Below are 14352 nucleotides of genomic sequence, written 5' to 3'. Positions count from 1 at the left end.
GAGAACAAAGCAGAAATCCTTACAATTCAGTGTGACAGTTTCTGTTAAGTTGATGTGAGAAAAACTAATTAGTGTATTGTTAAAAGTGCCTTTTCTTGCTGATATAATTCACTTTTGATGTATTGTGATTATCGACGGTATCTTAAGAAAGAAGTCTTTCCTTAGAAGTCTTTCCTCTTTTCCTTAGAATCCAACACAGGGACAGTTTTTTGTCACAGGACACCAATGCCACTCTTGGAAACATGAGGTATCATTGACCCATCTGACCCATCAAGAACAAAATTTCCTTTAAAATTCAAAGTCTGTTCAAGCCAAGTCTGTCTTCTTTGGAAAATGGTTTGAAAAATATGTGTGGTGAATCCGTCTTGAGCCTCGTGATGCTTTCGGTGAATCTGGGACTGCTTGATTCCAAGACTTTGTGTCGGGTTTAAGAAATCTTTATTCCTGAATATGAGACAACTGTGAAACAACACAGTGTAATTGATTCTTCAAGGGATAATTATTGATTTAACTGAGACTCAAAATGATTCATGTAACCCAGGACACATCCTGCTGTCACACTCGCATACATCATGCTTTAACTGGAAGCTCCACATGACTCTTGTCTCCCTGAACACCTTATAATATGCAACATATTTATCTAAGCAAGCAAATCTTTGTTCTCAGCAGTAATGCCTTAGGAATTTGACTATGACCATCACATCTTTATCAATATTGTTGCCTCAGGTCTGTTTCTGTGGCAATTCTTGATTTAATATTGTCTGTTGTTTTACTCTTGTAAAGTGTCTTTATGCTTCTGCTTAGGGTTAGGGGCACGTGTCCTTTTTATTTGCCTTGTTTTGGCTTGACTTGGAGCCTACTTGGCGTGAATATCTTGACCCAGAATAGTTTGCTCTTAAATTCCAGCCATAAGATCAGCAACTCTGGGATTCCCCCAACCCAAAACACTGTAACCAATAGATAATAAGTGTGCCATGGTGATGACCAATCTCAGAGCTTCAGATTTATCCAGCATCACTGCTGCACACAGTGGAACCCGTTGTATGAATCTGTCTAGATACTCCCTGCGTCCATTCTGCGTTAATTCGGCAGAAAACTGATTTTTGCCATCCAGCTAGAGGAATCGTTTTTCCACAGACGGGGGAAAATTAAATGAGGCAGCCTGGAGCGGCAACACTATTTTCTCCACATGCACACACACACACATTTTGGTCATTTATATATTCTGTTTTCTCGTCTATTTACCCTTGTTCCCATCTGACAAGGGTTTGGAACCACTTGATAGCTTATGTTTGCTCTCTGTGGTGGAACTGAACCGTGAATGATGCGCTCAGATAGCAGAAAAAATTAGTATTGATTAAACCTTTGATTAACCATCACTGTTGATCTCTCACTGAACTGGTGACTCCGAATGGAGTCCAGTATAATTCCAGATTTCTCAGTGCCTCAGTCAAACATCCAACATCTCACTTAATCCCAAACCTATTCATTCCTGTTAACAACACACTGTCCCCCTTAAAAATATGTACCAGACACTTATAGGCTTTATTTATTTGTTTTGTTTTCATTCAAAGGAGGGCCCTGGCTCATAATACACTGTAAAACATTACAGCCCCATTAAGTCATATGAACATACTGTATTTCTTGTCTGTAACTCAAACAAGTTCTTGCTATGGAACTCAGTTTAGAACTTCCATTGTCTTACATTTTGTCTCTGTGGTCAATGTTCACCTATGTCTTTAGGCTCTGAGTTGAAAAAAGTGATGGATGGGGAGAAGGGTTGATATAATATGAATAGGAGTTTCAGTCAGGTTTTAGAGTTTATCATAGTATGGAAACGGCTCTGGTTAAAGTTATGATCTTCTCATGGCTTCTGACAATGGACATGTCTCTATACTCCTGCATTAGACTGCTTTGGATCCTGTTTGTCAGACAGATTCCGGTTTGTCCATGTAAACAATGATTCTTCTATATAGGAAAAAGTAAGCCATGGTGTTCCCCAGGGTTCTGTGCTAGGACCACTACTACTCACATTATACATCCTTCCCTTGGGCAATATTGTTAGAAAATATGGCATAAACTTCTATTGCAACGCAGATGATACCCAGCTATATTTATTCATGAAACCAGATGAAACTAATCAGCTGGTTAAACTCCAATCAGACATAAAGGCTTGGATGACCTGTAACTTCCTAGACAAAACAGAAGTTATTTTGTTTGGCCCTAAAAATTGCAGAAATTCATTATCTAATCACCTGCGAAAAACCTTGGTGTTATATTTGATGGGGATATGTCCTTCACATGTCACATAAGTCAAACTGACCAGGACTGCATTCTTTTACCTGCATAATATCATCAAAATTAGTAACATCCTGTTTTGGAGTGATCCTGAAAAACTAGTTCATGCCTTTGTGTCTTCCGGGCTGGATTAGTGTAATTCGTTACTGTCTGGCTGCCCAGATAGCTCTTTATAGACCATGATGGATGGGTGGATTTTCAGAAGCAGTTTCCTTACCAGGAATGCATTGCAAAATGGCTGTCCTCCTTTCTAAATGACCTAAATAAAATAAATGGCAAATTTCGGCGTAAATAAGATAAGAAGTTCTGTGAATCTTTAAAACTCGCCATTCGTCGTAAGGATGAGAAATCTAAGTAGAAAGAAACATAGCCCTCGTTCAGATCTGGTATTAACATAACGGGTAATCTGATCCCAAGAGACCAGCTTGAAGTACAGGTGTCAACACACCCGCGATAAACTGATGATGCATTGAGAGACACGATCCCTGAGAGGTACTTCACTCCATTCCTTGGGTAACATTCAAGACCACCTGTTCAGCAGTGGTGTTCTTTTGTGAAGTTTCAGGGTTCAAGTCATAATTTGAATATTGTGATGATGAATAATACAAAACTTAGCATCTGTACTTTGGGTGAACATGAGAGAGACTTTACAGCTTGTTCCAAAATAAAAAAATCATGTCACGTACACAACAAACAGAATTTTGTGGATCAGGTACAGCGTAGGAGATTCATTAAAAACAGAACGTCATAATATTTTTACTGCACCCCAAATGATGCTGGTGTTTATCTGCGTACAGAACCAAAAATTGCGTCTTGAGTGCTGCTTTGGGACACACATGGAGAAACATTTTAATGCCAGATGTGACCAAATGTACGTAAAAGCTGGCCACCTGCAGAATGGACATTAGTGTGAGGTCTGAACAGGTCCTATAGTAGAGCTAGAGGAGCTGTACTAGCATTATTTTTCAAACTTTACAATATTTAACATCACACCCTATTTAGTTGGAGGGCTCTCCAACTCTTCGTAAAATTTAATTTCAGGCATGTAAGTTTTACACGCGATGTGGTAGAATATATAGTCCCAAAGGGGTTTTGCAATGACTGCTACAGTGGAGCCTTGTTTGAATCAATCAGCCATCAAAAGTGAAAAGACTAGAACGAAAATTTATAACAGCAATGCAATATGATCTTTCAAATCTAATCCTTGACACCACAGTATCTTCAAATTGTGAATGAAATACTTCCAGCTTTAAGAAATATAGGTTTTTATTAAAGGGAGGAAACAAAAACATCTCATGATACCAGTTGTGAGTAAAACTCAGTGAACAGAGTCAAGTTTTTCAGAAATCAGACTTTCCTGAATCGCCGTCAGTCACTGCCATCAAATTCCACGCGAGGATTTTTTATTTATTTTTTTATTTCTTTCAAAGCAGTCTCTCGGTTGAATGTATGGACTTTCTGTGCATAAACATCGTAAAACTAGTGTCAACTGTGAACGCAGTGCGAATGCATAGGTTTGGTCACAAATCTGCGTTTTGCTCTTAGGATGCCTTGTGGCTGATCTGTCTCGTCAACGCTAAGAATTTGGGCTTCATATTATTCAGCAGGACAGGACAGGTCCCTGCAGATCTGTCACTTTTTTTTTTTTTTTCAGTTCACCTTCAAAACCTTTTCGGCCACTGCTGTCTGTGCAGACGCCATGTCCTATCTCTCTGCTCTGCAGCCACACTGGTCAAGGCACATGTAAAGTCTTACTGTGAAGCACCTTTGCAGCCCAGCTCTGTATCATAATCTCAGAATGAGTTCATAGCTTGTTTCATTCCTTTTTTATAGACATTTTTTTCCTTTTGAAGAAGACTTCTTTCAATAAATAACACAAATATATTCATACATCTTATATATAGATAGATAAACATGTATAAACTACATGCATTTCATATAATTTAAATAATTTATATGTACAGTTCTCCCTCACACACTCATTCCCTCCCTCCCAGTCCCTCTGAGGCCAGTTTTCTTTTCTGTAACAGCAGTGCCGCACCAGCTTGTGGATTCGCAGCACATTAATGTGAAATATCATTTAAATGGACCCGAGATTCTTTGTAGCAGAATGTTCCTGTTCACCAAGATACGTGATCCTGTGGTGGGAAGCACTGAACCGGAAATAAAATCCTATAGAGCAAGTAGAATTCCAAACAGCTAGTCCCCAGTAGGGCTTGTATTGATGTGTTTACGTCCTATGACGTTTCCTTGACAATGCACAGACACAGGACGTGTCTATGCGTATCCATCTCCAGCCCACTGTGTTGCGAACCTGCGTCAGTGCTCGAACGTACGTCTGCGTCGTCTTGCACTGTGAGTTCCAGTTCTTATCGTCGATTCCCCTGCAGCCTCCCTTGAAGGGCCTCGGGGTGCGACAGCGCGTCTCATAAAAGTACTGTTTGATGTCCTGCATGGCACTGGTTTTAATTTTGGCCAGAACAGTCACGGGGTCCCCCCTGGTGTCCACCGCGTGGGTTTTATTCGTTACCCACTGGCTCTCGCTGTCACAAACGGAATATTCCCCGCGATAGCTTTTGTGCTCGGCGTAGCGCTTCTTTCGCGTCTTGTTTCCCGCTGGGCCTCTGTCCAGCCCGCTGCTCACGAAATCATCCGCGAGGTACAGCGGCGGCGGCTGCAGCGGCGGCCGGTCGCTGAGCATCACTCGAGGCGAGTTGTACCGCTTGTGCTGCCTGAGCAGGTCTGAGTTCAACAGCATCACCTGCTGATCGGCCGCACCGTCACTGCGGCCCCCTGCTCCCCACTGCTCTCCATCCCTGTGCTCCTCTAAAGGAAAGTTTGCGCTCAAGAGAGGGGGCAGCGTGTCCTGTAGCTCCATGTCCCTGCTTTTCCCCTGCTGGTTCTGGTTTGCCCTGGTCTTCCCCCTTGTCAGGTCAGCCTGAAGCAGCTGGATTATGAGAGAGTTTAAAGGGTCGGGACTTGGCTGTTGTTGCCCTTGGCGACTGCTGTCCATGTTGGTTGCCTGGATACCATAGAGGTACACGAGGACCATCACATAGAGCAGGATGGACATCACTAGATTCACCTGTAAGATCTGCAAAGAGAGAAAGAGCGGAATGTTTAAAAGAAGATATACAGATTTTTATCCGTCCATTTTTCCCTGGGTAATCCTAATTAATACAAACATTACTGCACCCCCGTCAGGGCTTTTCAGATTTTCATTTTGGACTGCTTGAACAAGAAAAGCTGTTTGGGCTGTAGGAGTGGTTGTAACCCTTTCACCCTTCACAACAGATCGCTGGTGATCCGTTAAAGTTTGCAGTATTTGAATTACCGTAACACACAATGGTTGAAGTGTGGCTGGACACTGGGAAGTTGTGCTTTTGCCTGGAAGGCCTTCGTGACATCTCAAGAGTTTTTACCAACAAATTCCTCCAAACAACTCCCTCTTTCTGGGTCCTCCCCGGTCTTCCGTCACCCCCCAACCTGCAGCCAACAGCAGCAGCGCCTATCAGCGTCATTACCGTAATGGCAGCTTTTTTCCCATGCAACTTTAGCTGAACTGTGTTCAGCCACACAGTTTTGTCCATTGGTGAGTCACGGTAATTCCAATAATGCAAGCCTTTTTTGTTTTTTAATCTGCGGGCGGATGTTTAGGTTTTAAGGGTTAAAACTACCCTGACATAGCTGGACTGAGTCCCCATCTGAATATGAATATGGTAACATGCCATTTGGATTCCATTATGGTGTGTGTTTCAGTTGATACTTCTACAACCAATCAGGTTACATGATCTGACTGGCCAGGCGAATCTTTTCAGGAGCATAACCAGGTCCCAAAGGAGGGGTTCAAGACCACAACAAACTTGTGATTTGGGAAGTTCATGTGGCTTTCAGGCTCCTTTAAAGCCCTTATTATCCCAGTTTGCATCCAAACATGTAGCCTTTCTCAGGGACATTTTGGGGTAAGCCGTATAAAAAATACAAACAGACACTATACATTTTTAGACTCATGATTGTTACTTCCGGAAATCTTCATCATCACTGATGTCCATCGAATAAATGTTGAATTGTCTGATTTAAAATCATAAAAATTATGCCTCCTCACTCTTCAAGTGGTGTCCTACAACTAATTAACTGGTCCCACGCCTGTATTGGTGTTTTCTGTGACGTTCTCAGCCTTGATTGATTATGTTTGTGAAATTCTTTAAGGCTTTGTCTGAGCGTTAGGCTTCAATTCTGTTACCACAATGTAAATCAAAGCAGCGGTGCCTGTGTGTGCGTGCCTCTGACTGAACACACATTAGTTATGGGAACTAACAGGCTGCAACTTGCACAACATACCGTGCGCCCAGGAACCCCCCTGTAATTCTGTTCTGAGCAATACCCTGGAAATGCTCCGAAAGGCTACCATATTTGCATAATGAAACCTTTCACTCACACGCACACTTTGTCATGGGCGTATGGGATCGTGTTTGCCCGCTTGTGTTTGCGTAAATCCGCTCTGAGAAAACTGAAAAAGTGTCCCATTGAACTTCGGAAGTAACAATTATCATAAATATGACACGCGGCAGTTTCGTGATGGGATGGTTGCCAGTTTGCCTACCATACTGGCTGGATGAGACGGGAGGAAGGGAACACCCTGCTACTTGTTGGACAGACTCTGCTGCATACATGTCGTATACCAATATATTGCCCAATTAGAGAGGAAAATTACTTCTTTGCAATTAAGGACAGGTAAGGTCAGCGGACAATGCATGTCTACAAGAAACAGTCAGAACCAGCATTTAAGCCAGCAGGATATATTGGGTAGTGCTAAATCATAAAAAAGTCTTCTGATTCTTCTCAGCATGATCACATTTCTAGCTGTATACAAAATTACACACTTTCGTCTTTACTTCAGGTTGTCAAAACCACAACTAAAGTAAAAGTCCAAACACATTACCAAGGCACAGCCTCAAATACAACATCCGTAATGACTACTATTATTATTTTATGGTTTGGGTTTGTTTTTTTCTCCACAATGACACTACTCTTAAACTTGGGCGTACCCCCATCATTTGCTCAAGTTCAAACCAGTTCCAAATTTTTGGCTCTGATTTTGTTTTTAATATAAACGTAAAATTTCTTTGGTGATCATTAGGGGATCTATAATTCCAGCCTTACAGATCATATCATGTCATAATGCTTTTTAGATTCTATGCCGTGCCTGTGCGCGAGAAGCAGATATTTCCTTGGCATGTGCTTTAATCTCACTGAGGGTCGGGATGTACTGAGGGGTTTAGACCTCAGGAAAATGTTGTTGTCACTTCCCAGTTTGCAAAACTTCTTTTTCCAGACTTTATTTCCTCAGGGAAAGTTAACTGACTAAACCTAATTCATAAAGTTGTGCTTATTGTGTCAAGAGCCTCCAACTGACTGGAGCCATTGCTTCAGCTGTTGTTCATAATTTCAAATCTCTGTTTTTTTTTTTTTTTTTGTTTTTTTTTACAATCTTCAATATTCATCCAAACTTTGAAGAGACCAGAATTTTGGAAAATACGCCAGATCCAAGTTAGGTAATTGATTCATTCAGCATTCGACCGGCTTGACCGCCAGTGCAACAAGCAGCTGTACGCGAACCCCACTGTATCAATTTGTGGGTTGCCACAACATTTTTTAAAGCGTGTTGATCCAGTTTCATGCATGATCTGGCCTTTGGGTAGCAACAGACAAACAAACAAAACATATTAAAGTTTGAGGAAAACCCAGGAATCTAGGAAAATAGCTCTGAATGGCATCTTCATGCCTGAACACAATAGGAATGCAAAGCTTGTTAAGTGTATATGGTATTGTAGCATTTCACACTAGCTGCAGAAGTCGAAATCGAAATCCATCAACAACCTCGGTCCCCCGTCTCAACAGCTTTCCCTCGGAAATTCCTTCGCCCACCCTTCCCTCACATGCAGCATCCCCGTCTCTGGAACACTGCGTTCATTGCGGGTAACATGGAAACACGCTCTATAGCTACAGTGTCAACCGATGGAAGAACTGAACTGGACATAAAATCAATATGAGCTGAATTTCTTCACATGAGAATGGCTCTGACTGGTTCTAAGACAATCCAGTTTCGTGCAGTGGTGTTTCTCTGTATCAGTGGAAACATGCCCCATAATAAAATCCAAATGATGTTACCTGAGTCATAATTTCATAAGATTTCAGTCTTTCTGACTCAGTCTTCCTCTCCATTTCCACTGTTCTCCTGGAGGTTACTTCCATTAATACATATATACATTTTTTCCCCCATGATGCCAGGATTAGGTGATCCAGGACTGGACATACATGCTCAGTTGTTATCCAGGAACAAATATAAAGCATTACATTATAAATGTATAAGGTTATTATTAACTCTACATGGAGTACACCACGACTATGTTAACTATGTTAAAGTCAGAAGCAACATATCACAGCTCTTCTGCTCCACTTTTAGAGTAAGGACAACCATACCACATTCCTTTGCTTTACATTCCGTATATACCTTAAAGCAACACAGAGGCGCTTTTACTACACCAGTGTTGTGTAACCAAACTGTTTTCCACAGCATTCCTTCAATAATAACCTTCAAATTATTACATTTAAAAAAAAAAATAAAACTTGAACTGCTACTGTCACAATCAATTTCCAGGAGGGAAACAGTGAACCGTGAATGGCAAGATAGTGCTTAGAAATTGGCACCAGCAGGAGCAGCTGGTTCTTTGAAATGTGTTCCATTTGCACAGCTGACACAGTTAATACTACACCAGTAAAACTTCACCCAGTAGTCATATTTCTCTACTTGAACGCATGTTTAATATATAATAAACCCCACCACTGCCTTTTAAAATAAACACATACACTGTCTAACAGCACAGTTAGACTTCAATGCTGACTGCACCATCTACACATGATTGAACGTCTTTCAGAGAGACGAAGAGGAGGGAAGAGATGTGGAGTAATTTGTAGAGAGGAGTATGTGAACAAAAACAGGTGACTCTGTTCCCATCAGTTGTCTGGATGATACAGCTGTGATCTGCAGCAATGTTACCTTCGACTGTTGCCAGTGAAACAACATATTCACAAGAAGGTAAAGGAGTAAATGGAGCGACAGAGTCCACTTTTGACATAGGAGAAGGGGTGGGTGGTAGCGCAAGTCAAATGGTGGTTCTTGTTCTGTGTCTCCTTTAAATCATTACTGGTACAAATATCACAAAGCAAGCACCTTCGATCTGTAACAAGCTTCTCCGACATTTCTCGCTCTGACGTCACTGAGCCCATATGTAGCATACTTACACTGTCACTTTATCCAAGGCTAGGGCTAAGGCCAGAGCTAGGGTTAGGGCTAGGGCTAGGGCTAGTTTTGCCTGGTTTGCCTGATGTGCTGATACAGCCATTAGTGGTTAATGGCCATGTCAGCCATCTGCTTAACTCTTAGCTGCTGTATCAGCCTCGAATCTTTGAAATTTAAATGCATTTATTAATTTTTTTGAACTTACATCTAATGTCGTGGTCTCATCAACCTGCCCAGTCTACATGGCCTTCAGAGATCCTACCTGAGTGAACAATTCTCCAAACTGCCCACGATTCCTCTTATACTCTCAAACTGTCACATAAGATCATCAGCTAAATCTGGTAATATTAGATTCTACACTACATACTTTTGTCTCATGTATGACAGAAGTTTGTCTTGTTCTTCCTGCTCTTCTTTTCCCCCTCCCCTTTGGTTCTACCTGGCTGGCCTTAGGTAGATGGGTCCCTCCATATGAGCTGGGTTCTGCTCTTCCTGTTAAAAAGGAGCTTTTCATTGCCACCGTCGCCTTGAGGCCTGCTCTGGAGGTTTCAGAACAGTTTTCGTTATGTGTTTTGAGACAATATGTGTTCTTATTGACACTATATAAATAACACTGAATTGAATTGAATTGAGTTGAACCTTCCTCCAGATCAAATATCTATAATTTCTATATAACTGAGTTTGATATAAATGCGGCCTACTGCCCATGGATTTCAATAATATGTGTACAATATAAAGTAGTCAGTTAGTTAGTTGAAAAGACATTAAAGGCTAAGAATTTATAACACAGAATTAGGTGATTTTACATTTTATTTCAGACTTTCTAAATAGTAAAACAGACCGGATCATACCATGTGTTATTAGTGTTATTCTATTTTTAAGTGTGGCAGATTGGACACAGGACCCTTTCAATCTCTGTTCAACACTGAAATACAGGAAGGCCACAGTCATTTGATGCAGTTTGGAAGAAAAGAATATGGTAAACTCTCACAAGTCAAAAAAGATGCCCAGCAGGAGCACCTGTTCGAAAAAAAAAACATAACCTTTGAGTTTGTTTGAGTTGAGTTAGGAGTGGGTGAATAATGATTTCTTTGTACATCCGACACCTGGCATGAAAACCGCATCTGCCGTCTGCCGTTGTAGTAGAACAAATTCATTTCCCCCGCTGACATAATCACTGACCTAAAAGCCCTCACTGTAGTTTATGATGTTGACATTTCGACTTTCCATGGGTGAGCGATAACTCAGCGGGCAGAGTGGTGTTGAGACTTTGCATGCACCTTGTCCCGTCCTGTATTTCTTAAGTATTGTGGGAACAAATGTCCGCACAAGGACACGCTGAGAACACTTTGCCTGTCCTCAGAGCTCCAAGAAGTTATTTTAGAATGAGGCCTTGAGTTTAGGGTACGGCCTATAATTGGATATTGGTAACGAAAAGACTTAAGGTCAGGATTTAAACTTTGTCATTGAAAGTCAAAGAGAAAAATGAGGGGAAAGAGGACAAGCAAAGCAGATGTTAGTGCTACCAAACTGAAAATTGATGGAGTGTATTGGTGTGCATTGACATCATATTAGTCTTTCTGTTTCCAGGCATCAAGGTGACGCATTGACGGACACTCAGTCCACTCAGTGTTTTCCTGTCTTTCATTTCACATTTGTGAAACAAAAACTCGTCAGCCACTTAGACCATTTGTCAGTCATCCATCTGAACAGATACCCCTCTAATTGATCCGGCTGTCTACAGCGTCTGAAGCACAGCTCACACTTTACTCATTTTACACAAAACATACTTTAACACTTCAGGTCTATTATCGTTCATTCTGTGGAAGTGATTGTAATGATCGTGTACAAATGAGCTATCCGTGCCTCCTGTGCAGACACAGTGTGTGAATCTGTGTCCCTCAGCTCAAGTGCTTTCTGTCTGAAACCTCTTCCTCCCACAGCTTTGACAGGTGAGAGAACTGGCAAGATCCAGGCTTCCTCAGGAAGCACTACTTGTTCCCACTTAAACTGGATGTGTAGTCTGTTCGGCATGCTGCATGGCTGGATAGAACACACCTTCAAACTTCCTGGCACTGTTACTTTCTGGCACTAGTGATCCATTATTCACTCAGAGCAACATTTGATTAACGGCCCACTTTTGGTTGAACTGGTTGACAGCACATGTTCAGAACTAGAGACAGTAGGCCGCCCCTATGCTATGAGTCACAGTGAGTGACAAATTTTCAGGGTACATCATTGCTGAGTCACAGTTGAAATGTTAAGAGCTCATAAATGTCTTAATGTCTTCAATTGTTTAGAAGTGAACGTCTGAAATATGCTGAACATGCTGATGCTTCCCTGACTCATGCAAGCCCTGACAAAACTTGAAACATGACTTATAGGACATCACGCCCATCATGCAGCAGCAAGGGTCGGGCATCAGCTGTAGCTTCGTATCACTGAAAACCTCCACTGAAAACGACTTGTAGCCTGTAACTGGAAGTAGTAAAACGTCTGTCCCTATTGCCGACGACTTAAGTTACACTGAAATTATCTTCTCTGTGACAAATGAGCCATTATTTTAAGGCACAGACAGAGCAAATCTAGCATGGGGATGCTAGTGACTCACAAAGTCAATTATACATCCAGTGGTTTGCCAAGGTAGGCATGTGCATTGAGCGAATGAATAGCTTTGAGCTTGGTGACTTGGTGACTACATTTTCGCAGAATTGCCGGAAGCCGTAGTGCCTTCAGCTTGAGTCATAAATACACAATGCCCCAAACCCCCAATACCATCATTTTGTTTGTCGACTTACATTGACAAACTTTAGCCTCCACTAACTCTGATTAAGGGTTTCTCTTATGAGTAAATTCACTGTATACTTGTATAAATTATTAAAAGAGTAGATTGAGACAAGAAGAAACATCAGAAGCCTCTGGGAACTGTCTGTTCCTTGTACAGGCCACCAGAGACCGCATCCTTTTGTGTTCGGTATAGGAAATCGTTAACTATTACAGGATCTCCTTTGTGCGCTTGCAATTCAACTCAAATCAACCCTGCTCCCCCCACAAACATGAAGCAATCTGACGGAGAAGTGAGCATGTTTACAAGAAATTCACCGTGGGCCTCTGAGCGCTGTGCTTCACACTTAAATGGATAATTGCTGAAGGAAAATATATTTTTCATGTGACATTCAGATGGTACTGTGGCCTGAAAATAGTCACAGAGCTGGGCGAAGCAAGAATGCTGGGTTTTGGGGACTTGTCGCCTCGCACAGCCACAACACCCATGTGACCCACGGTAATTAAATATGAACATTGACTAAATGATTTGGGGCAGTTTCTGTTGCCAGTGTATCAGAGCACTTATCTCAGAAGACTACTCCATGGCAGCTGTCCAGCCAAAACATCGGCCAAAATGATAAATGGAACTGTAATGTGCAATGAACATTTGTTTTAAAGCCATAGACATTCATACAACATAAGGCAAGGCTTTGTTTTGGATGCTGACGACTTAATTATTCTGTTAGTTTCCGGCCAACTAACAGGGAAGTTGGACTGAGATATGATATCAATTTACAACACAGCGTTAACGTCTGTCGCTGAAAAGTTGCACTCTAGTTGGCCAGTAATGGGCCATGTGTCCCCAGCCAGCACATGAGATCTGATCTCACGTGCTGGCTGCCCCACCCCCTCAAAAAGAAAAACCCAGAGGCATTCAGAACCACAAACAATGTCCCTGCTTAGACCTTGAATTAAGGTCCGATCTGGGCTATCTGATCACAAATGACCAGATTTAGGTACATGCGTTCACACCTGACATTAACTTGCATCTCTAGATTTGATCTCTGTTTTGCAATACGTACGCAAACAAACCATGACCTCAGGGAGGGAGCAGTGGAATATTGAAACAGCTTCTGTCTCTAATGGATCTCTACCGCTGCTCCAGAACCTCAAAACTCAGATTTTAACTCCAACCCTGGACATTTCTGCATACACTGTAATCTTTGGCAATAAAGCTAAATGAAGACACCGGTGATTGAAGAAATACTTAACCACACTCATACATCAACATGACCGACGCACCAATAATTGACATGGAACCACACTACACTCATATTAAATACTTTAATTTGTAAATTCTTACTTAGATTTTTTCTTTTTTTTAGTTAGTTAACAGCTACAAGAGCAGAATATTTTAAAAGGCTCTCATTACTACTGAACAAGCATCACTTACGGTGCTTTTTCCTTTTCAAGTGATCGATATAATACCAGCCCTATGTTTTTTTTTCTGAATGAATGAGACACAACTCCACTGACGCAGGAGCTCCGCTGCCACTCAGGACGCATTGCATTCACTCCACCACAGAAATGCAGACACATGTGGACACATTCGACCCAGACCATCTTTAAATGTGATCGGATCTGTCAAACGCAATGTCAACGCGTACCGGGGGTATTCACACCTGTGTTTTACGTAATCGGATCGCCCAGATCCGATCTTCATGAAAGGTCTGATCAGACCCAAAGGGGTTTGTTGTGTACGGCATGTGGACATAATTTGGATCGAGCTGTGGAGTCTTTTAAGTGATCATTTATTGATTGATCCCGGCCCCTCACCCGCAGCTCATGACCTTAAATGAGAATCTGAATGTGAATTGACCAGTAAATAGTAATATAAGCCACCGGACCTCCTCTAGTCCAGATGAGGTTCAATCACTGGAGAAACCACTTACCGATAATGAACCACAGACACTAAGGAAAGCAAC

General features: G+C 41.7%; 1 protein-coding gene across 1 annotated transcript in view; it reads right to left on the bottom strand.

Moving 5' to 3' along the window:
• Nucleotides 1-3546: 3546 nt before the first annotated feature.
• The window catches only part of ntf3 (neurotrophin 3), a 33786-nt gene continuing 22980 nt past the window's right edge, over nucleotides 3547-14352 (bottom strand). Inside the window, exon 2 of the mRNA XM_047575827.1 lies at nucleotides 3547-5392. Within this exon, the coding sequence (XP_047431783.1) occupies nucleotides 4529-5392 (864 nt within the window). The 3' untranslated portion in view covers nucleotides 3547-4528. The remainder of the gene's footprint in view (nucleotides 5393-14352) is intronic.

The sequence above is a fragment of the Mugil cephalus genome, chromosome 22, assembly GCF_022458985.1.
Source record: "Mugil cephalus isolate CIBA_MC_2020 chromosome 22, CIBA_Mcephalus_1.1, whole genome shotgun sequence".
Taxonomy (NCBI): domain Eukaryota; kingdom Metazoa; phylum Chordata; class Actinopteri; order Mugiliformes; family Mugilidae; genus Mugil; species Mugil cephalus.
This window is presented reverse-complemented; position numbering and strand designations above follow the sequence as displayed.